General features: G+C 38.2%; 1 protein-coding gene across 5 annotated transcripts in view; it reads right to left on the bottom strand.

Moving 5' to 3' along the window:
• Positions 1-283: 283 nt before the first annotated feature.
• MYO5A (myosin VA) overlaps positions 284-24,742 on the bottom strand; it is a 195,362-nt gene continuing 170,903 nt past the window's right edge. For all 5 annotated transcript variants that reach the window (XM_045529431.1, XM_045529454.1, XM_045529444.1 and 2 more), the window contains 8 exons: positions 22,633-22,779; positions 20,512-20,666; positions 16,643-16,732; positions 15,063-15,213; positions 10,825-11,107; positions 9,104-9,278; positions 6,941-7,021; positions 284-6,658 (listed from right to left, as the gene is read on the bottom strand). In XM_045529431.1, the coding sequence (XP_045385387.1) occupies positions 6,506-6,658; positions 6,941-7,021; positions 9,104-9,278; positions 10,825-11,107; positions 15,063-15,213; positions 16,643-16,732; positions 20,512-20,666; positions 22,633-22,779 (1,235 nt within the window). In that variant the 3' untranslated portion in view covers positions 284-6,505. The remainder of the gene's footprint in view (positions 6,659-6,940; positions 7,022-9,103; positions 9,279-10,824; positions 11,108-15,062; positions 15,214-16,642; positions 16,733-20,511; positions 20,667-22,632; positions 22,780-24,742) is intronic.

Consider the following 24,742-nt stretch of genomic DNA (forward strand, 5'->3'; position numbering starts at 1 on the left):
ATATATTTAGGCATAACTTCCTCTTGAAGAAAAGATGCTTCCTTTTCCTCAATTGTTTTTGTTTGCTTGTTTTGTTTCAGTGTTTGCCAATTCCATTCATCATATATATCACTATATTTTCCAGTATAGAAGAGTAACTTGCCAACTTTGAAATTTCTGAGACTCCTTAGAATACTCTCATAAGGAGAGGTTATATTTACATTCACCAGTCTGCAGGAAAACAATTTGTTTTGATGTTTTACAATGTGCAGGAGGTTTATTTATAAGACATTGACAAAAACCCTTTATATTCATATCTTTATTTAAACAATATTCTATAATAGCTAGGAGAATACAGCATTAATGACACACATTTACTAAGCACAATATTAGACAACTACAAATTTAGAGCATAAATGTCATTCTGATATTGTTTTGGTTTTTATCTTAGCACTAGGTGATATCTAGTGAAAACCCATGTTTCAAAGGCTTTCGTTGATATGAGGTGAATTATTAACTTATTTTTAAAAATTTCACATAAGATATGCTAGAATGGGTTCAGTTTAAAACCAGAGTTAGTTGATAATGCCTTTCACTTCTCAGAAGTATTTCTGCTTCCTTTTTAATGGGTAAACATTTCACTTAAGAACTTTCCAAAGATGATATCATGTTTTTCTATGCAGATCAAAGTAGAATTCCTTCTCCAGACCCAACAAGGGAAAATATACAAAAAACTGCAATGTTCAATTTCATCATAGTTAAAAGGCATGTCCATTTCATAGTAAATTAATAAATAAAGTTAACAAAATACAGTATGTTAGATGTCATGAGCTCATTTCTGTGCAACACTGTTAGAGCAATTGAAATTTTCCAAAGACACAAAAAACTCAATGTTACTCTGCGATCCTACAAAAATACATAACTAGGAATCATAAATTACAACATACATATCCATATTTTTAAAAAAACTCACCATTTTTTAGAAAAACATAATGGCTCAAATGATTTAGAAAGCCTGAAATGTAGGCTAAAATTTTATAACAGAATGGTAACAATAAGATATTTGAAACTGGTGACTGAAAAATGCAAGAAAATGTACTGACTTACCAAGCATTGAATTATATATACCAATTTCAACTAAAAAAAAAAAAAAAATCATTTTTCTTTCAAATATTTCAAGCATTACAATACTAAGGAAATGATAGTCATTTTCAGACATTTTATGAATCCAATAATACCTATCAAGTTAAGCTAATGAACATTTTAGCTAGATCAAATTACAAAATAAAAAATGTATAAAATGCATTTTGGAAGATATTTTACATAGTATTTTTCATTTCCTGATCTATTGAGAAATCTACTTTAATTCTGAGTTGGTTTGTTTAATTTAGGGTAATACAATGGATTAGAACTTATAGCACTCTTTCCTGTTTTTACTCAACCTTTTATAATGTAGGGTTCTTAAAATTTGTTTTTTCAAGAACGTCCATGAAAAGTTTTAGAGTTGTACCCTTTACCTTTCTTAAGAAAAGGTTAGTGGAAAACAAGACTTTGAAGTATTACCAAGAATCTAGCCTATCTCTGTATTTCTTCCATATGTTAATTTGCTTATTGTGACACAGAGTTCCACTAACTCAGGAACATTTTCTAAGCTGACATTACATTGGCTCTGAGATTGTTGCTGCCCTGTAGTTCTAATCCCTGTTTGGACAGGAAAGGAAGGAGAAAGTGACAGGAGGAGGGGAGTCATGCAGGAAGAGGGGAAAGGAATTAGTGGTTGGAGGCCACCCCCAATCAAAACCTTCAGAAAACCTTGAGAAACAGGGCAAGATATCCTTCCAGGCAAGATACCCCTCACAGAGGAAAAGTTCTGGAGAACTTAAGGCAGCTCTAGAAGGGAAGGGAGCAAGGGTTAAGGCGGCCCTCACAGCACAGCCTGAGAACAAATTACAATGCACTTAGCCACAGAGAGGCCACGGCAATACACAGAGCCTCTGTAACACGCATGCACACGGCACACCTCCTAGCTCCAAGGTCAACACCTGCAGCATGCACACACCGTCGTGTCCAAATACACATTGACTTGTAGGTGGTCTGTCCGGTGGACAGCCCTCAGAAGGTGCCCAGTGGCCTGGGCTCCTCTGTGCTGAGGACCTAAATTGGGAGGGTGGCCTGCGGCTGTGCAGCTCACCTGATGGCTGTAACAGGGACTCTGAGGGGTGTGTGGAGAGTGACCTTCCTCTTAACTTTAGAAAGGCTTGCACTGTTTCCTGGCTTTTTGGTTGAGACAGCTGCTACTAATTAATGCCTAACCACAGAGTAGCGCACCCTTCCAGTGAGCACCGATTCATGACAAAAGTCAAGCCTAGTTATAGCAGGTAACTATGATAAAAAAGAAAACCAACTGGCGCTGGGTACTTGGTCTCCTTAGAACAAATAATCTGGCACTCATCATTTGCTCAGTTCCCACATGCCAGCTGCCGACTCTGATAAGGAAAAAGAGCACCCCTTGCTGGCCTAGAGAGCCCACGGGTACTAGAAGGGACAAAACGCGACCTCCTTTAAAAAGTGTGACTTTTTAAAGCCTCCTGCCTCACATGTGCCCACCCTGCCACTGCTTTGTATGGGACAGTGCAACCGCTGTAGGGCTCTATGATTGCAGGAGGGTCACTGACCAACCATATTATCTCTATCTCACGTTACCATCAGTGAATGACTGCAGAAGCCACCCTATCTACCACCCACACTGCTGTGAGGGTGCAGTGAGGTAACACAGAGGGAGAGTGCTGCAGGAAAGCACATCTGGACACAGGTACTGTTTCTGCACTACTTTCAATAGGACCATGTCAGCGTCACACGCTAATCGTAGCTGTCTGTTTTACCCTAAGCAGTTGACATCACCCAGAGGCCCCTCAACAATACCTGCTGAGGAACTCTATGAACTGGCAACTCTGTGAGAGAGAGACAGAGAGAGAGAGAAAGAGAAAGAGAATATTCTGTGAGGACTTCTCAGGATGGTGGCTTGTAACCATTTTTCTTGGGTTACCAGGAAATTTCTCACAACAATCACTACACTGAAATTCTAATAAAATATTTTCATAGCTCCCTCACTATGTTATTAAAAGAGTTGATATATATTACACAGAATTACTCACCCAGAAAGGGCCAACTCTCAATTACGCACTGAAATGAAGGAATAACAAAGTAAATCATCCAAACTGACACAAATCCCCCAAATCTCCTATCAGTTGGCTTTGGAATGTATTTTGGTACTTTTGCATCCAATGAAAGAAGTGTCAGGTATATGGAAATTTTCAAAACTTCCAAAGTAATCGTGAAGCTACACGTTTGAGGATTTTATCTCATATTCATCTTCCCTCCTTTCAGAGTTACTCTCAGGCAGATCAAAGCCTCAGCCTAAAAAAAAGCTACAAGAAGGGAAACTACTTTTAATTTTTAGCTTTGTGTTCCAAGACGTCAGGTGAGTCTGTATGTAATGTCGGTGGGGAGGGGACTATAGAGACAAAGAACTGTGGTGGCTTTTAAAATCTCTGCCTTTGAATTGCTATTGTGTGGCACAGAGGAATTACGAAAACGCCAATTAGCGATAAGGTTAAAGAATGTATTGCAGAGAATTGAGAACAAGAACTTGTGCAAAGATTGGCCTGAGGATAAGCACCAGGAGGGCCAGCTGGGGCAACTGAGGACTGATTCCATCCACCTGCTTTCAGTGCACTAACAGCAGGCAAGTCTGCAGGGGACGGGATACGTGGCAAGTTGAGGGAAGGAGAAGAGATGGTTACATGGGCAGGGGAAAGGCTGGCAGGGGTGTGTGTGTGAAGGTGAGTGAGAGAGTGTGGACAGAGGGAAGGCAATCCTCAAGCTGGTCAAAGGGAACCCACAGTCAGCAGAATCTCGTGCACCTAAGAAAGTAGTATACCAGAGTCATGTACTGGGGTTCCCTGGTTTTAGGGTATGCTTTTCATGACTAACAATCTTTAGGCCACCATGAGAAGTTAATTCAGATCCCCGTCTGGGGTTCTGGGTAGGCCCTGGAGGAAGCTGGAGCCCTGGAGTAGCACAACCTTTGTGCCACCATCACTGGAACAGGAGAAACGGCACAAGGCAGCAGTGGGAGGTCTGGCCCAGGTGTGGAACAGTGGCTCCAACACGTGACAGCAGAAAGACAGGAGACAGGAGAGAGGTAAAGGCCCAGACCAGAGACACTTCAGGACATGGGCTCTCTAGAGTAAGAAAAAGGGCTGCATGGCAGTGGGCGCTACAGAGTGATCTTGAAGATCTGACAAGATTCAGGGAGTGCGTGGGTCACACCGCACAGGACTAAGCTGGGGGAAGGGTCCGGGAGGATTTCCAGGGCTGAGGTGGACAGCCTACCATGGTTGTATTTCCCTAGCAACTCCCCCCTCATGTCCCATCTATGCTGTTAGACTCTGACACAGTCAGTACTAACCACATGATTATGAATTAATTGTTCAGTGAAAACCACATTGACAACCAGGAAAAATTGGGAGAATCTGATTGAATTAGTAGTGTTTTTGGTTGATATTGCAAATAAATAAATAAACTCAATAAAGCAGTACATGATGTAATAAAACTGACTTAAACTAATGAATTTTCAAATAATACAAATATAGTAGGACTTTTTAAAGCATATACATAAATCATGTACGTTTGAGAGAGGTTGCGGCTACACAAACTTGTAATTTTACATTTCACTAATCCTACGGAATTGACAGGAACCACACACTTCTCTCTCCACCAGACGATGGACTTACTGATTAGCTGCAGCTCTTTTCTCTAGGATCCAAATGCCGAGAGGAGAGAAGTTTAGATGCGGAAGGGACCTTAAAAATCAGTTGTCCAGCCCTCTTATTTTATAAGCAAGGAAACTGAGGCCCAAATAAATTGACAGTATTTATCTTTTAATAGTAATGTTTATCACTGATTTGAAACTGTTTGACTTCTATAAATAATATTGCACATATTTTAATAAGATATGTCATTTTTATAGACCATCTAACAGTTAAGTTATATAATCTATGATCGTAACTCAGAACCAGCGTTTCTAATGAAAGCTAAGAATTTGCTTTTGCACGGCCTGAAGGATTTGTTGTACAAGGTTTCTAGAAAAAAATGGTGAGTATGTTTAATTAGAACTTCAGAATGAAAACTTATAGAATCTGGGTCTTACAGAACCAAATCCTCTGTCAAATTCAACAATCTTCTTATATTTCCTTATGTAAGTTTTCTTAAAATATTGCTAATATGATGCTTTTTAAAGTATCTAGTGGCATCTGAGAACATTTACAGAAGTTGCAAAGCCTAAAAACTGAATCATTAATTAAATATTATATACCTTCTTTGTATAATTTATAGGATAATCAATGTTTCAAGATCTGAATCATGAATATTCTGACAATCTTTTCTAGATAGTGACTGAAATTTATTCTTAATAAATTAAGAAGAAGAAAGAAAAGTTGTTGAGGTTGAAAATATGCACTGCAGGAATCAGATGTGGTAACTAAAAATAAGTCACTTCACATAACACTGTACCCTGATGCAATATCCACCCACGGGAAATTAATAGCACATCAGTGTAACATATCCTGAATAAATAATGACATCAACCGTAGCCACTTGGTCTAATCCTACCCCTAAGTGTCAAGCATTTTGTCATATTACTACATGACTTTCCAGTGTCTTCTACTTGTGCAGGTGAATCCATAGATATTTGCATATAATCCAGTTAAAACTGTGATTTGATTGAATTGTAAACAGTTGATAAAAGAGCTTATTGTTGTAGTGCCTAATAAGAATATCACTTACATTTTAAGAAGATAATATATAGCAGCAATTTAAAATGCTCAGTAAGCTACAGTAAATGGACATCTATGCTATATAGCAAACCAACATTCATTTAATATCTCTATATCATAGTGACACAAATAAGGAAGTTACTTGACCAATTACTTTACATATTGCCAGTTTATTTCTTGATCCAGTTTGACAATATCAACACAATTGATTCCTAAACTGATATGATATGTACTCAAGGGCGACTTTTCTTTCAATTCTTCTGTTTAGTACAAAGGAGGTTCTTTCTTGGTGCCTTCCTACCAACAGCTCATATAAGGAATTTATGTTTTTTATACCACTTAAATGCAGTGTTAAGGATTTAAAATAAATGCTGGCAGCTGAAGACACATTTTCCTCCTCCTCTCCTTCCTCTCTCCCTCCCTTCATTCCATCATTCACCTGCATTTAGACTCAGGGTACCTAACTGATCAAGGATGAGTGTTGCTGTAAAGATAATACAACACAAAGGAGCATATCTTTGTTTCCAAGGTGATGAAAGCATTCAAGGGAGATTTCCAGTTACTAATCTCTTGTTCTGGAGATAATCAGTACTTTCTCTTTAAAAATGTATTTTCAGTAGCTTACTGGAAATAATGTGTTCTTATTTCAGGCAAGAAACGTATTGTCAATGTTTGCCTGGGCATCATGTTCAGACCCGTGAAATGAATCCCAGGCCCAAGCTGGCTGGAATCTGGATGGTTTCTAGTGCGAGGGAGGATGGGTTAAAAGGAAAGGTGACAGGAAAGATGTGTTTAGCATCCATGAGCAGCTGAGGAGAGTCTTTCCTGTCTCGTAAACGCATCTGAGACGATGAAGAAAAACGAAAATAAACAGAGTATCAGTTTTCTGAATCTAAAAGACTTTTTTCTGCCAAAATTTCTATCAAAAAATTCTCAGCTAATGAAGAATGTTAATCTTTGTTTTAAAATCACTTCATTTTCTGAATAAACAGTTATCAAAATAGTACAATGAGACAAAATAATATAATAAAAGATAAAAACACATTATCCTTCAATCAATTGTAAATTTTCCATTCAAAAGACTGTTGTTGAATCAAAGAAAAAGAAAAGACAGGAGCTCTTACCTGTATAGTACGAATAAATGATACAGAGACTCTTTCTTCAAACTCATTAACTGGAGTATACAAATTCAACACTTTGACAATCTGTGAGAAATGAAATGATCAAAGTTTTTGGCATATTATCAAATACACACTGTGTACCTATAACGTGGAAAATTAAAACGATCTGTGCATATAGTTTTCAATTCTACTCAGGGGTGGGTTGGGACAAGAGGGAAGAAGGAGCTGATCTGAAGGGCATATTTACCTTTGTATTTGAATTTTACAAGAATGTATTAATGTAATATTTGTATAATATTTTAAGAAGCCATATGTATTTAGAAAAACATTCAAACAATGCAAAATAGAAAAATAAGAGTGCCCCACTCCCATCCTCCCAGTTTCCCAAAGTGGCAACTGTTTACCATGTCTTGAGTATCCATCTAGCTACTTTCTATACACATTCTAGCTTATGTTATTCTTATACAAATGGGGTTCATTCTATTAATACTATTCTGCAACTTGCTCTCTTAATATACAAATACATATCTAGCCATATTAAAAAATAACAGAATTATATATTTTTGATTGTTTTTTTAAAAAACCATTATTTTTATGAAAGGTAAGTTACTATAAATTAATAACATGAATAACAACAAAAACCTCTAAAGAAATTAACCAATTAATTAGAGGGTATGAAGTTCTTTAAACAAAAGTCAAATTAATTTCTTTTGTAAAATGGTCATGTCTCTTTTCTAATGAAAATAAATCATTGTCCATAGAAGATAGAAAAATATTTCCACTTTCAAAGTATTGTCTAAAGCTGTACGGTCCAATACAATAGTAGTCTAATACAATAGTAGTCACTATCCACATGTGACTATTTAAATTTAAATTAATTAAAATAAAATTAAAATTAAAATTAAATGCAGGACAGTGCTGGTCTACAGGCAAAGAACAAACTAAGCACCAGAGAGATGTGAATTAGAAAGTGGGCATGTTTATCAGGTCTGTGAGTGACAAAGTAAATCAGTGATTAGCCCCTCAGAAGCAAGTATTAGAACTTTGAAAAGTAGGACCACTTTGTTAAATAAAATTTGCTAAATAAATAAACTATAGGTCTACCTCACTCTATGAAATTAATGCTTAGAGTGAATTAAAGCATTGAAGTTATTCTTTAAAAGTTGGATGACAGCAAACTCTTGTATAAAGTCAGGCTTCCCCCACTCTCCACATGTGGCAAAAATGGGGGGGAAATCTCAAGATCGTTATTCAGTAGTGTGGTTCTGCTTTATTCTTAGCAAGAATTTATGTAAATATGAGTTCGGCATTAAGAAGCTGCAAATTTTGTTTCCAATTATCTACTTATTGAGTTTTAATTGCATTGGACAGAACTAAAGACATCTATGTTATGAAATATGTGATAACCAGTAAGAAAGTCTAAGAAAATGCCTGGGCAGAAGAAAAATGGGCATGTTCGAGACTGTGCCTTGCCTCATGCTATTGCCATTGTTCTCAAATGCCATTCCCATCCTCTCACTTCCTCAAATTCAATGCCCAGCTTAATGGACCATCCCTGAACACAGTCAGTTATCACCCCTCAGTCCTTTAGACCTCCTACTATAGACCTTATTAGAACCTCTATGGTAGAGTCAGCTGGGTACATCTCTGCCTTCCCTACTGAACTGCAAACTCCTTAAAGGCTGGGGGAGATACTTTATTGAAGCATTTCCCTCAGTGACAAGTATGGTACCTTGAGATGGGAGCTCAATTAGTCATTTGTTGAATTGAAGGAACAAGAGTTACCTGTTTTAAACAAAAGAAGTCTAAAAAAATCATTCAATTATCAAATAATATAGAAAATTATTTTATGGACTATAAACTCCATAGAGTGTATATCCCATGCGAGCAGGGACTTTGTTTTGTTTATGGTTGTATCCCAGTGCCTGCACCATTATGCAGAACACTGTAGGCATTCAATAAATATTTGCTGAATATTAAATATAGACTCACACTAAAAAGTACTAATTTCTGGTAAAATCTCCTTTGAGATCTGTACAGACATATATGTGCTCTGACACAGATGAAGTCAGCTCAGAGACACAGCAATAACTAGAAGACTTTACTTCTCTAAAGATCATCTTTGATGAATATTAAATTATTTTATAATAGGGAAAGTTGCTTTACCTGGGCAGTAGTTAAAGCATTGCACATGCAACAAATAGCTTCTGCATCATCATCTGTCTTCTTTTTCACTTGCAAAAGCTGAGCAGCCTGAATGAGAGGTTCTAAGGTTTCTTTAGCTCCACTGTTCATCAGATTCTTGTCACGTAGCCATTCTTCCAGTTGACTGACGTTATACCTTTGCCAAAAAAAAAAAAAAAAAAAGGGGGGGGGGAGAATGAGAGACACAATGCAAATTTCCTGAATGTTGTCATCAATGTTTTAATTGTATGTGGCCTTGTCAGGATTTTCTGTTAAAATGACAGGCAGTATTTTTGTTCAATTTTCTTAAATCTCATCAGCTGTGCTTAAAAATTTATCATTATAAATAGTCATGAGGTTTATAATCATAATTATATAAGATTAAATGACAAGAGAATATAATTCTCTTTAATGAAAGATAGAAATGGAGGCATAATAGCAAAAGTTGTAAGACTTGCTAATTAATAAAATAGAATATACAATATGGCTCTATCCTTATTGGTGAGCTGACCAGAAAACACTTTCTAGCCTCTCTTACAATTTCAGAGATGGGTCCCTTTTGCGGGCTGAGACCTGATAATCCTCAAAGCACTCTCTCTCCCTTAAAGCTAACTCCAAATGAGGTAACTGAATAACCAGATCTCCCTTGTGTGCCTCACCTGGGAGATGGAGGTAGTGGCCTGAGGGAGCTGAGGGATGGAAGGAGAGAGGGGCAAGAGAGGGCCCTTGGAAGAGACAAAGACTTCAAATAGGGAGAAAGACAAGAAACTGCAAAGATGCTGAGGTTTCACGAGGTGGCCAACCAAGTGACACTTGTTCTCAAACTAAGACTGAGGTGAATGGACCCCAATCAGAACTTAGTCATCAGGCAAACAGAAGCCATTTTGATATTACAATGGCTGTCTTCACATTTATAAGCAAAGCTTATAGATAATAAGTTACTACCTGAATGGATAGCATTATCTTCTTAAAGTTAACTGATTAGATGTGGGTCAGAATGTTCTGAAAAGAACACTAAGGTTTCCTGAGATTGAGTAACTAAAGACTTCTGTAGTGGAAATTCTTTTCCCCCCTCCTGGTGAATATTCCAGTTGTTATAAAATAAATATTTGCAAAAAATAATCAAGTCTATTATAATAATGAGGTTACGGTGAGGAGTAGTCAGGCATAAAATTAAGTACAGATTTTCTTAAAATACCGAGGAGGTATATTTCAAATGTTAATAAAAGATATATAAGACCTGTTCTTGTTGCCATAAGTACAAAAAGGTATTTTGCCAAAATATATTTCTAAGAGCACTCAAACATTAGAAATCTTCATTATAATTTAATATTTTCTTATTGTGTAATTAAAACACACACAAAAAGAGAGAAAGCGGCTATCTCATCTTCGTGTATTTTTATGTCATCTCTTCACCCCCTCAAACAAGTTAGCTTCACAATGGAGCGGGGTTTCCTATCAAGCAAGTCAAGCAATGTGAGAACCTGTTGGTAAGGCACAGACAAGGCACAATAATGAGGGAGATCTGCAGAAATCCAGCCAGGCAAGAGAAAGTGGCTCCATGCCAGTTCCTCCCTTGCCGCTTGGCCGCATGGCACCAGACATCAGGTGCACTGACTGCAAACAAGTCATCAGCTCTCCACAACCTGGCAGGCCAGCTGGGCAGCAAAAAGAAGCTGTCACAGGTGTTGGCATTTGCTCACCTGATCTGCATGCCTTTACTCCAGGAGCACATGTCCTTCCGCAGGAGGAGGTTGTTCAGGGTGATAGCCCCCACGATGTAGAACATCTGCTTGACCACCTGCTTGATCAGTTCTGGGTCCATGCCGTGCTGACACATGACTGAATGGAAGGAATTGAGCTGCCGAAGAATGGAATCCAGCGTGTAGGTGCCCTCGTCAGCAATACTGGAGGTGCGCTTTCTTAGCCCTGTGGGCTTCACTCCGGACACGCCCTGAATTGTTTCATGCTCCAGCATGCCTGAGACTGCAAGAGTATTTCAATTGTTAGAGAAGAAGATTTGGAAGATAACCTGTTTTCATGTGCACACATACATTCAACTCAGGAAAATGATCTGAGTACCAAAATGGAAAGAAAAGGAACTTCACCGGAAAAGGGCTTCTGGATTTTAAACTTTAATGAAGGAATAATTCTTAAATTCAAAAACTTTCCATGGGCCGGGCGTGGTGGCTCACACCTGTAATCCTAGCACTCTGGGAGGCCAAGGCGGGTGGATTGCTCGAGGTCAGGAGTTCGAGACCAGCCTCAGCAAGAGCGAGTCCCCGTCTCTACTAAAAATAGAAAGAAATTATCTGGCCAACTAAAATATATATGGAAAAAATTAGCCGGGCATGGTGGCGCATGCCTGTAGTCCCAGCTACTCAGGAGGCTGAGGCAGGAGGATCGCTTAAGCCCAAGAGTTTGAGGTTGCTGTGAGCTAGGCTGATGCCATGGCACTCACTCTAGCCAGGGCAACAAAGCGACACTGTCTCAAAACAAACAAACAAACAAACAAAAAAACCCCCACAAAAACCAAAAAACAAACAAACAAACAAAAAAACCAAAAAAAAAAAAAAAAAAAAACTTTCCATGAAATTAAGTAATCTTAATGGCGTATTTTCTAAAATAAGCAGTATTCTTGTGATAGCACAAGTGTATGGTGTCTTGGGTGGGTTTTTGAGAGAGGTAGGTAGTGGTTAGGGTAAAGTTAAGTTTTCTCCATGATATGTCAGCTCCAGAGGCAAAATAGTAAGAAAGACAGGATGCTGAATAGTCTGGAAGAAGACTTGGGAGAGGGTATTAGTGTGCGGCTGGAGAGCTGGGCCCTTCCTTAAACTGGGCTTCCCAAAAATAGCAGTGAAACTTGGGCTAACCTCAGTCTCCAGGACTTAGTCTTCTCATCTGTGGCACTGCTGCTCCCCCTACTGTGCTCTCATAGCATTTGGCTTATGCCTCCCCTAGAATGTTTTTGAGATGTCCACTCCCTGACTGGGAGCCCCTTGAGAGCAAAGGCCATGGCCTTCTGCTAAACACAGCTTCCCCAGAACTTCACACTGAAAATCGTTGCAGTTAAGTGACTGAGAGATGCGGTCCCCATCAAATTACCAAAGTCATACTTCACAGATTTAGAAAAACTAATTCTATGCTTTATTTGGAACCAGAAAAGAGCCTGAATAGCCAAAGAAATCTTAAGCAACAAGAACAATTCTAGAGGCATCCCATGAACAGATTTCAAACTATACTGCAAGGCTATATAGTAACCAAAAGGGCATGGTATTGGCATAAAAATAGAACAAAGAACCCAGATATAAAACCACCTACCTAAAACCAACTAATATTTGACAAAGCAGACAACAATGTGCACCAGGGAAAAGAAGCCATATTCAATAAATGGTGCTGGGAAAATTGGATAGCCATGTGGAGAAGAATGAAATAAGACCCCTACCTCTCATCACTCACAAAAATCAATTCAAGATGGATAAAAGACTTAGATCTAAGGCATGAAACTATAAGAATTCTAGAGGAAAATTTAGGAAAAACTCTTCTAGATATTGGCCTAGGCAAAGAATTTATGACTAAGATCCCAATGGCAATCATGGCAACAATAAAAATTAGTAAATGGGATTTGATCAAACTGAAAAGCTTCCGCACAGCTAAGGAAACAATCAACAGGGCAAATAGACAACCTACGGAATCGCAGAAAATATTTGTGAGCCACACATCTGATAAAGGGCTAATAACCAGAATTTACAAAGAACTCAAGCAAATCAGCAAGAAAAAAACAACCCTATTAAAAAGTGGGCGGGCCGGGCGTGGTGGCTCACGTCTGTAATCCGAGCACTCTGGGAGGCCGAGGCGGATGGATCGCTCGAGGTCAGGAGTTCTAGACCAGCCTGAGTGAGACTCCGTCTCTACTAAAAATAGAAAGAAATTATCTGGCCAACTAAAAATATATATAGAAAAAAATTAGCTGGGCATGGTGGCACATGCCTGTAGTCCCAGCTCCTCGGGAGGCTGAGGCAGTAGGATCGCTTAAGCCCAGGAGTTTGAGGTTGCTGTGAGCTAGACTGACGCCACGGCACTCACTCTAGCCTGGGCAACAAAGTTGGACTCTGTCTCAAAAAAAAAAAAAAAAAAAAGTGGGCAAAAGACATGAACAGAAGCTTCGCAAAAGAAGAAAGACAAATTGGCCAATAAACATATGAAAAAATGCTCAACGTCACTAATCATCAGGGATATGCAAATTAAACCCACGATGAGATATTATCTTACCCCAGTTAGAATGGCTTTTATTAAAAAATCAAAAAATAATAGATACTAGCATGGATGCAGAGAGAAAGGAATGCTTATACAACATTGGTGGGACTGCAAATTAGTGCAATCTCTATGGAAAACAGCATGGAGATTCCTCAAAGAACTAAAAGTAGACCTACTATTCGATCTGGCAATGCCACTATTGGATATTTACCCAAAGGAAAAGATGACTTTTCATCAAAAAGATATCTGCACTCTAATGTTTACTGCAGCACAAGTCACAATTGCAAAGATGTGGAATCAACCCAAGTACCCATCAATTCATGAGTGGATTAATAAAATGTAGTATATGTATACCATGGAGTATTACTCAGCCATAAAAAAGATGAATTAATACCTTTGCAACAATCTGGATGGAAGTGGAAACCATTCTCCTAATGGAAGTATCTCAAGAATGGAAAAACAAACATCACATATGTACTCACTATTAAATTGGAACTAACTGATGAGCACACATGTGCACAGAAGGAAGTAAAACTCAGCAGAAATCAAATGGGGAGGATGGGGAAAAACCAACCTAATGGGTACTATGTTCACTGTTTGGGTGATGGCCATACCTATAGCCAGGACTCAAACATTACAAAAATGAACCATGGGCCGGGCGCGGTGGCTCATGCCTGTAATCCTAGCCCTCTGGGAGGCCGAGGCGAGTGGATCGCTCGAGGTCAGGAGTTCGAGACCAGCCTGAGCAAGACCCCGTCTCTACTAAAAATAGAAATAAATTATCTGGCCAACTAAAAATATATATAGAAAAAATTAGCTGGGCATGGTGGCGCATGCCTGTAGTCCCAGCTACTCGGGAGGCTGAGGTAGTAGGATCACTTAAGCCCAGGAGTTTGAAGTTGCTGTGAGCTAGGCTGACGCCACGGCACTCACTCTAGCCAGGGCAACAAAGTGAGACTCTGTCTCAAAAAAAAAAAAAAAATGAACCATGTAACCTAAAACATTTGTACCCCCTTAATATTTTGAAATTAAAAAAATACCATCTGAGTATACAGAATGAATGCATACATATAGAGAGATACATGAAATCACACATTTAGCTGAATACATGTAAATAGAAACACACCACACCCCTCGGCTGCTTAGCCAGTGAGAAAACTACTACATTAAACCAAATTGGCTTTAACAATTCCATAGGGGCCATGAGATTTACGGCTCACATGGAATGTCTGAGACAAATCTGTGAGACTGTCTTTATTGCCACACTACCTTCCAGGCTACCTCACTGCAGCCTATTAGACAAAGTGCAAATCCTCCCAAGCCTCCTTGGTTTTAGCTGGGGCCCTAGGAAGCCTAAGTAGGAGTGTCCTAGTCTACTGCTGGGTATAAAGCATAACCCAACCTTAAGGCAGAGGGGATTAAACCTTGGGGAGGAGCCAGATACTGCTGTTTCAGTTATGTCAAAGCAGTGATTTTGATGCATCCTTTAGCTATGGCTGGGTTTCTGGAAATCCTTAGCTAATTTTAGGCCTGTAACTTACTACTTTATGAATACATGCATATGAATTCATGTATTTATATGAATACATATGAAACACATGCTCCAGAACATGTCTCATTGGTGGTCATTTATTGATGGGCACGTGATCCGCAGGCTGCCATGCTCAGCAGTGCCTGGCCTTACCGATCATTGGCTGAAGGATGTTCTCTAACACCCGAACGAGCTGTTGGTAGATCTGAATGGCCAAGTCACTCAGCACCTGCCGATACTCAGCCAGGTCGAAATTGGTGAGGCAGTGTTCATTCTGGCGAGATGTATTGTGCTTCATAAAGCCCTGGAGTCATAAGGCAAAGTCAATGATATGCATGGAGTAAAGTGTTTCTTTTGTCTGTTTAACTGTCTCCTGTTTGACCAGCATCTTCATGCTCTCTGTTCCTCTCTCCAAGGAATTTCATCCATCCCACATAAAAATGCCAGGATAATCATTCTCCAGTGCTGCTCTGTGTGTGTTTGCTTCCATCATACCCCCCCCTCCCACTTCCTACTAGCTTTTGAATGATAGCTAAACTTGGCAATCTAGCATTTAAGGCTTTCCAATAGCAATGTCAATGAAACAAGTTGGGAGAACTTAAAAAAAATGAGTGTTTACTTGTGAAACAGCAGGTTTACTGCCAAACACTAAATTATCTAAGGTACTAATCTCTCAACTTCAGTTCATTAAATGCAGTCTTATGCATAATCTTCTTGAAATAGACCAATTTTTATAGAGACTGCCTCCCTACAACCTAATTAATGACATGGTCTAAGAGTGGGGACTGACAGGACATGGTTGATGGCCCCTCTGGGGGATTCTGGTCCAACAGTCCCACCTTCTCAGGGATCATGTTCTGCTCATCTTTGTATTTTCCATTATTTGCCAGGACAGTCGTCTGCCTCTGGGTGCTGAGAAAGTGCTACTGATCAGCTTCTCTGCTGCCCTCCTGGTAAAGGCCGGGGAGGCATGGAGGGCAGTGGGTTAGGGCCACAGGCCCCCAGATGTGCGCAGACCTAGAATCCCAGCTGTGCTCCTCCTTACGGCAGAGAGGACTTGGGCAAATCAATGAGCCTCACTGAGCTTCAGTTTCCGCATCTGTAAAACTGGGTTATAATTTCTATTTCATAGGGATGTTGTAAGAATTAAATAACATAAATACCATCATTTATAGTATGTGTTATCTGATACATACTCAGCAGCCCTTAATAAATAGTAACTATTAATATTTTATATAGTTTTGAAATACGTTAAAGTTTATCAAATAACTAAAGAACACATCCTTAAAAAGAAAAGCAATGTAGATTTTTCGACAAATCAAAAGAGACACGATCTCTGATCCTGTCTTATCCTTGATCACCTTTAATGTACTGTGGCAGGACCAAATTGATTAATTTCTTTAAATAGTTCAATATTCTGATACTGGTTCTTGAAAAGCTCACTTCAACGTATTGATATGGAGTTTCATTTCTGGTAACTATTCATTGACTGATGCCAGTTTTATTTTTCTGTGCTTTCTCATAATATAAACTCTCAGAGGGAGGAAACTATGTCATTCTCCCATTTACTGTTTCATAGATAATGAACATCAAACAAGCAATGAAGTTCCAAGCCATCTCTGAATTTGGGTTTCTAAATTAACAAAGGGTTAAACATTTTGTGCTTTTAAAATTTTCCTTAAAAAGGTCAGGGAAAGTATAGCATGCTGGTTGTGTAATCAAGGTTTTCTCACCTCTTCTCCGCTGTACTGCTTCAAACAGTGCAAAAATCGGCATGTGTTAGAGAGCCAGAAGGAAACGGTTTCAAAATCATCACCTCTTTTCTGAAAGAGAGAATAAGTCTAAATTTACCTTTTTCTTAGAGAAATAACAACCTGAAAAAAACTGAACAGATACCAAAAGGCCCATTTGTTTCAGTTATCATTATAAACAATTATAAAAATAAATCACATTGCAGTTGTAAAGTCTCACATTATTGCTAGCAGAATTTCAGCCACTGGGTTCATTGGTTGGTTGTTACTTTGCTGGGTATCCATTTTCTTGCCACCAGAAAATTAAGCTGATGTTAATTTAGCTGTCCCCTCTTTAAACAGAAAAAAATTCAACAAGCCACAGCTGACCCAAACTCATTACCCTTGGGGTTAATGAAGGGAATCAGAAAGAATTAAAAGCACAAAAGGGAATAACCAGTATTGTAATAAGGAACATGAAAAAGAGTTTGAAGTACTTAAACCCAGATTAGATTAAAAATCTTGTCAACGGTAAGATAAATTTCTGAGCAGTGACTCAGAGATGGGATGGAGGAAGTCTGCACAAAGCAGTCGGGGGGGAATCTGGTTGGCTCTTCACCAGGACTGGGCCACAGTGGCAGGGAGAAAAGAGAGGCTCATTGTGCCTGAAAAGACACTGGGGCTCAGAATGTTTCCCAGGGCCTGAATGGTAGACATACTTGGGAAGATACGAATTTGTAAACTAAACCATTTGGATGAACTAATCCCAGTTTGGATATGGGAAGTCACAGAAATATCAATGTTTGCCTATACCTTCTCTTAGAAAACCTTGCATAGGAAAACCTAAAATAGTTTACCTGGGAGAGGTGCCTAACATTAAATGACCTTGGAAGCTCATTTTTTTTTTGCATGATACCATATATTTCGATAACTCTACTACGGTATCACAACAAAACCTGGGTTCTTGGAAGCTGTATGAGAACAATTGCCTTTGGTTCCTTGGTAATGACTTTATGCAGTAAGTGTACTAGCAGGATAAATCATGAGGAAAGATAGATTTCTCATAAGATCATTTTTTTTCATAAATAAAATTTAACTCTTTAAGCAAGTACTAAACAAACTAAAGCCCTTAAATTTTGGAAAATATTTTCCTAAAAAGACTTCAGGAAAAACGTCCTGGCTGGGCACAGTGGCTCACTCCTATAATCCTAGCACTCTGGCAGACCAAGGCAGGAGGACCACTTGAGGGCAGGAGTTCAAGACCACCTTGACAGATTTAGGAGGATTGCCAGAAAGTAAATAAAATTTTATGATACTCTCAAACACAAAAAATCATCCTATGGCTTAAGTGCAGATTTGACTAAAAATAACTTTACCCCTTCCAAAAATCTGGATTACAATTGTTCCTAGTGGAGGTTCTGGGCTGAGCTGACACATACAGATTGGGAGACAATGCTAGCTACAGGCCAGCTTGTGGCAGCAGGTCATAAAAGCACTTATCTAGACTGTCTTTGCTGATGTCTAGACAAGTCAAACTGCAGAGATCTTTGGAATAGCCACAGCCAGACACTTGTAATTGCATCTATACTAAAGAGTCACCAGACAAGTTGATTAAAATCTAAGGAGAAGAGTTTATTCCACATTTGTTCTCATTAGTAGGCCTAGACTTTGCTAAACCACTTTTAAACAAATTAACTATGTAAAAACAATTGCTTTCAGTGTGAACACTAAGGGTGCCCTCTGTCTTCATGAAAATGAGATACTCTATATAAAAGAATATTCACTTCTTTGGAGATTAAAAAAATTTAAAACTGAATGCCAACTCTTTAGTCAAGAAGTTACTAGATTGAGTTTGCCAAAATAGTATTTTTACAATGAACAAACTGTACTTGGTCAAAATTATACAATAAATCAAAGTTAGTTCTTTATCTCATAGAGAAAACCATTAAGTTGAACTTAAAGATATTTTCAGTTTTTGATTTTTTTTTTTAGATAAAAAATGAGCTATGAGCTAAAACTATATGGATTCTCTATACATCTTTGGCCAGTTATGCTGTTTTAGAGTCCACAGCAAAAAAACAGTTGCTAAAATCAAAACAGGGATATGAGACACATGCACATTAATTTTAAATGGTATTAAAAGAATGTTATGTTCTAGTACAGATTCTTTTTAATTTTTAAACAATTTGGTATAATAGTTAAATGATACATAACTTCTTGCAATTAAGAAGAGAGGGAGGCCGGGCGCGGTGGCTCACGCCTGTAATCCTAGCACTCTGGGAGGCCGAGGCGGATGGATTGCTCGAGGTCAGGAGTTCGAGACCAGCCTGAGTGAGACTTCGTCTCTACTAAAAATAGAAATAAATTATCTGGACAACTAAAAATATATAGAGAAAAAATTAGCTGGGCATAGCAGCGCATGCCTGTAGTCCCAGCTACTCAGGAGGCTGAGGCAGTAGGATTGCTTAAGCCCAGGAGTTTGAGGTTGCTGTGAGCTAGGCTGAAGCCACGGCACTCACTCTAGCCTGGGCAACAGAGCAAGACTCTGTCTCAAAAAAAAAAAAAAAAAAAGAAGAGAGGGAGAAAACTTTATGATTTGGTAGTAGTTGATTTAAAAAGTAGCAAAATTCATAATCTAAGAGCAGTATAGTATCAATACACTAAAAATAAAATGAGTTATATTTGGAAGATATTAATCAATTTTTAAATGTGAAAATTTCAGAAACTCCATGCCTTAGTAACCACTGTAGAATGTAATTACATAGAATATCTGCACAATAGGAACTGACTGAGAACCAGCATTTGTCAAAAGTTTACAACCAAGAGCTAGGAGAGGGAGGAATGGGGAGTTAGTATAATGGGTAGAGTTTCAGTTGTGGAGGATAAAAAAGTTATGGAACTGGATGGTAGTGATGGTTTTACAACAATGTAAATATAACTAATCCCACATAACTGTGCACTTACAAATGGTTAAAATGGTAAATTTTGTTATGTATGTTTTACCACAATTAAAAAAAAAAGTTTATGAAAGACATCTTAGATTTGAGAGAGTCCACTAGGTATGGTAACTATCCACTTAACTTCATTCTAAAAGTTCCCATTAAGTTCAATATTCAGAAAGCAAAGTAGCTACAGCACACTACCTTAGCTCCCCACAGAAACACCTGACTTAAAACAAATATGATGTTCATTGTTTCTGTAGAGAGTCAAGAGGAGGATTATGCCAGTGACTCAGTGATTACTGAGTTATGTGGGGCTTTCTGCTTGGTTATATAATTTTTCTGTCTTTTCTAAGTCTTTCCTCTCTCATTAGCATCTGTGTGTGTTGCTTCTCACATGGAACCAGGCATTTTAGGTAACTGGGAAAATTATGGGGCAAGTTGGAGAACAAAGGGAAGAAAAGTTAGAAGAAAATTTTTCATGTTTTATCAGACATCTTTTTATATGAATGAATTCAAGTATTATTGAACCAATTTAACTTTGGCATCATGTTTCCTATTTATATTAAATATTTTAAATTTAGTTCCAAGTAAACTTCAAAGCAAATTATTTCTGTCCATAAAGAAACTTAATTTACTACACAATTAAATACAATTATATCAAGTTAATTTTGATTACTGATCAACCTGAGCTCTGTTTTGAAAGAAGGCATATCAATATGTTCAAGAAAGAATGTTTCCTCCAGTGGAAGTTTTCACTTAAGGCTGGAAAGTGTTCATAACAAGCAACTTCTTAAAACATAAAATAAGATAAAAATAATAATTATAAAACCCCAAGCAACTTAGGTAAAGTCAAAGGAAGGAAAAGCACCTCTGTGCAGATTCTGTCATCATCAACATTTATTATGAGAATTTTGTTGAACATGAACTGACCTTCAATACTTTTTTGATGCTGTTAATTGTTGATGTCAGCAATGACCTTACTTTCTGATCATCATTCAGGTAGTCAGCATGTCGAACACACATAAACAGGATATATGCTGGTAATCCTGGAATCAAATTGACTGCCACACCACGTGGCTTCAGTTCTGAAAAAGGGAAAAATACTCTTACATAACGCTGAAAGTCTTCATGAGGCATGCATTATGAGATATAAAAGCACAGTTGTCATGTAAGAGTTCAATCATTCAAGGTAAGTTGGTCATATAAACAAAGGTATTTTTATAGCTCATTAAGTAGAGAAATTCTTGAGTGTGGGGACATGCCTATATAATGACAACTCCCAAATTTATACCTACTGCCCTGACTTTTAATCAACTGCCTTCTTGACATCTCTGCTCAGGCACATTGAACTGAGCCTCTCCCAAACCAAACTCTTGCTTCCCTGTGGAACCTGCTCTTTTGGAAGTGTTCTGCATTCAGTAATCAGCAGCTCCAGTCTTCCAGTTTCTTATGTTATAGACACCATCTTTCTCTTTGATTCCTTTCTTTTTCTCACACCACATATCCAATCCATCGACAAATCCCCTTGGCTCTACCTATAAAATACAACCCAAATCCAACGACTTCTTCCTGCCTGTACTAGCTGCAGCCCTGTCGGGGCCAGTGTCATCTCCTGGATTGCTGCAACAGCTCCCTAACTGGCCTCCCTGAGTTATCCCCTGCTGCCCAGTAGTGCATTTTCCACACACCACAAGTCATTCTTTGAGAAAAGGTATGTCAGATCACGTCACTCTTGTTCTGAGAATCCTCCAAGCAGCTTATTTCACTTATTTATGAAATCTGAAATCCTTACCACAGTCCAAATGGGCCTCCTTGCTGTTGGCTGAATGTGCCAGGCATGCTCCCACCCCAGGGCCCGTGCACGTACTGTTTTTCTGCCTCAAATGTTCTTTCTTCAGACATCAGCATGATGTCCAAAGACCACCTTACCAAGTCCTGGCAATTTTATATAAACCAGTATACCTGCCTTCACTCTTTATTCTTTTTACTCCATTATATATTATTTTATTTTATTTTCTCTATTTCTCCTCTGGAATGTTAGCTCTATGAGAATGGGTACTTTGTTTTGTTCATTACCAGTACCTAAAAAATGCTTGGCACGTGGTAGGATTCAGTAAATATTTATTAAATTGATGAATCTTTAACTCCATGCTTAAAAACCAGTGGCTCCTTAACATTTTTCCAAAATGAAGATCATGTTGAAACTTAAGCACCTCTGCACCTATATATAGTACCAAATTAATGCTAGGAACATTAAATCAGGTGTAACTGCCAGTCACATTGCTGTCACTCTGATACCTGGGGGGAGGAATGCTATACAAAGGCTGAAAGGAGAGGTTTTTAGGTTTTTTAATTCACAACTTACAGTGTGTGCACTCTCTAGTCATTTACCGCCACTCTCTAAAAAGTCTTCTTGCAGAGCCAGTGGGCTCACACCCAATCTTAAAGGCTTTATGCTGCTCTGAAATGTTTCTTCCACTCCCATCTTATTTGTTCTGTCCTGTCCTTCCTTTGCTGGAATCTTTTCCTTAATTCTTTTGTTTCTTCCCTATTACTGAACTGTTGTCCTCAACATATTTAGTTGTAAACCTTTCTAGGGAACTAAGGAAAAAACAGAAACTCAGGAACCCAAACAGCCTAGAGCAGCAGTGTTCAACTGCGGCTATACTTGAGAATCCCTTGAGAGGTTTTTAAAAAAGCACCAGACATCACCACGCTCTTCTCCCTAGAGATTTTTATTTAATTGGTCTGGTGTGTGTGTGGGGTATACATCAGTACTTTTCAAAAGTTTCCCAGGTTATTCTAATGTGCAGCCAGGGCTGAGAAGGCCTGGCCTCAAGGGAACCTTAGGTCGGTCCTAGACACATGTCCCTGCAGTTTGACTGATAAGACATGGTATGGTCAGGACATTAGTGCAGCACTATAATGCACAGTATGTAAGGATGACTAAAGAAACTTTGATGTTGAATATTTCAAAAATTAGTGACTAGTTTTTCCAACCATTGAAACGTGTACCAGAAAGGCCTTTTATCCCATGCAAAAAATACTTGCCCAGTATCAGGTTCTTAACAAGTTTTTGCTCATCTTCCTTCTTGTATTCCAGCATTCCTTGGAAATCCTTTTCTTTCCTGGGAATGTTGACTGGACGGATAGGTTCATCAATGATCTGTCCTGGAGATATGTTCTCCATCTGGCCCACTTCATGAGAAGAAAAAAGGAGAATACAATATTTTCCAGATAGAAAAGATGAGAGGGTTCCATGTTCATATAATTTTGAATGAACTCCGTAACAACAGAAACTTGCCATATTTGCTACTTAATTGTCCCCTCTTAAAATATTTTTTCTGCTAAAATTGAGTGGCTAGATGGCAAAATTATATGGTAATGTTATTCTAACAGCCACTAGCGCCTCTTACAATTAACATCAAATAAATTTACCTGATTCAAAACCTTTTAATTTTTTTTTGTAATAAGGTTAACTTTCTAATGATATTAAATGTCCCAAAAGTAAGTGGTTTAACATATTTGTTAACAAATTGAAACCAATCAGAAATGGTTAAATATATATAGATTTTAACTCACAGTAGGAAAAAACATTATTCTACAAAGGGGCAGCAAGAATATAAAAGATTGTTTTCCCTTTAGCTCTATGAATCTAGTCATTTAAAAGCAAAAGAACATTTAGTTTAAATGTATCATTACAATTAGTGCAAACCACATCAAGATATCTGGTATAATACTGTTTCTTCATTCCAATTGATGTGAAAATGCATGATTTTTCACAAAGGCTTCGTAAGGCAAAGATCTAACTTTCTCCTGCCACCCCTCATTCTCAGAGAAATCACGAGCAGATAAAACACCACTATTTAACAATTCCCTAAATGTTATTGCTTTTTTTGTTTGTTTCTTTTTAATAGAATGCTAAAAATTCTACCATGAAGTTGTGACCATTAAAGTTCAACGACCACTGTTTAACAACACTTTCAGATGTTAAAAATGGTCTCTATTGTCAATGGCAGCAGCTAGAAGAGAATTATGCTAAAGGTTAAAAAAAAAAAAAGTCTCCAATTTCATCTCAAAATTGAGAATGGAATGGGAAACACAAGGAAAGGAAAGGGAACATATGAGTTATTATGGGTGACTGTGGAGATACACGCCAGGAAGCAGGTTTCTTATCTTTTTATCCTTAGGAAGGGGGAGCAGTTAAGAAATCTATTTAAGTGCAGATTAAGTTCGAATTCCAAGACTATTGTCAAATCAAATGCAGATTAAATGCAAAAACATTAGAAAGTTTAATGTTGCTGACTCCAAGAGGTAACAGTAGTGCTTCTTGTGTCACTCTGGGCAATTTCCTGGGTTAGTTCTGAGAAGCCAGTTCCACAGGAAGAGGTTATCACAGAGAACATCAATACCTGCCAGTGCTCTTGCTTATGTGGCACGGAACCTGGTGACACACCGTCCACCCCATGCTGCAGCGTCACACACTGGGACTATCAGCGCCGAAAATTTGGTTTAGGTAAAGTCACCACCATCCAGCAACACTATGATGTCTAAAGAGTGGTCAGATTGCAACTGGACAGATACCATAATCTAGTGTTTCATATGCATGACTGTAGTCTGAAAGCCACAGGACTAGTTATAAAACGTATTCTTCTATACAAGAGAAGAGGATACTCAAACTGTTTAGTTTTATATAAATTATTTCTGGAGTCAGTTTAAACACAATACCATGAGCACCTCTGAAGCAGCACACAGTGGCCTCTATAGCTTGTGAACCTGCTGCTGTGTATAAAAAAACAAAACATTAAATTCCTGCCATCTATGTTACTAGTAACTCTAAGCCACAGAGATAATTCCAAAAGGGTAGATTGGGAGGAAACAAGTTCAAGATATTGGGTTTATCAATAAATGCACATATTTGGACTTCATGTAACCCAAAGAGGATGTTTTAAATCTACTGATTTGATCAAATCTAAGATGCCATTGATTATGAGATATACCATTTTATATAACACTAAAAAAGAAAAAACATTGCCAATTAACCCATCAACAATTGTAAGACACACCCCAATTTCTGAGATGTTAGAATGTGAAACCTTATATACCTCTAGGCACAGCTCTAGGCTGTTTAGGTACATAATGTTCATAGAATTTATAAAAT

Source organism: Lemur catta, chromosome 1 (genome assembly GCF_020740605.2).
Source record: "Lemur catta isolate mLemCat1 chromosome 1, mLemCat1.pri, whole genome shotgun sequence".
Classification (NCBI taxonomy): domain Eukaryota; kingdom Metazoa; phylum Chordata; class Mammalia; order Primates; family Lemuridae; genus Lemur; species Lemur catta.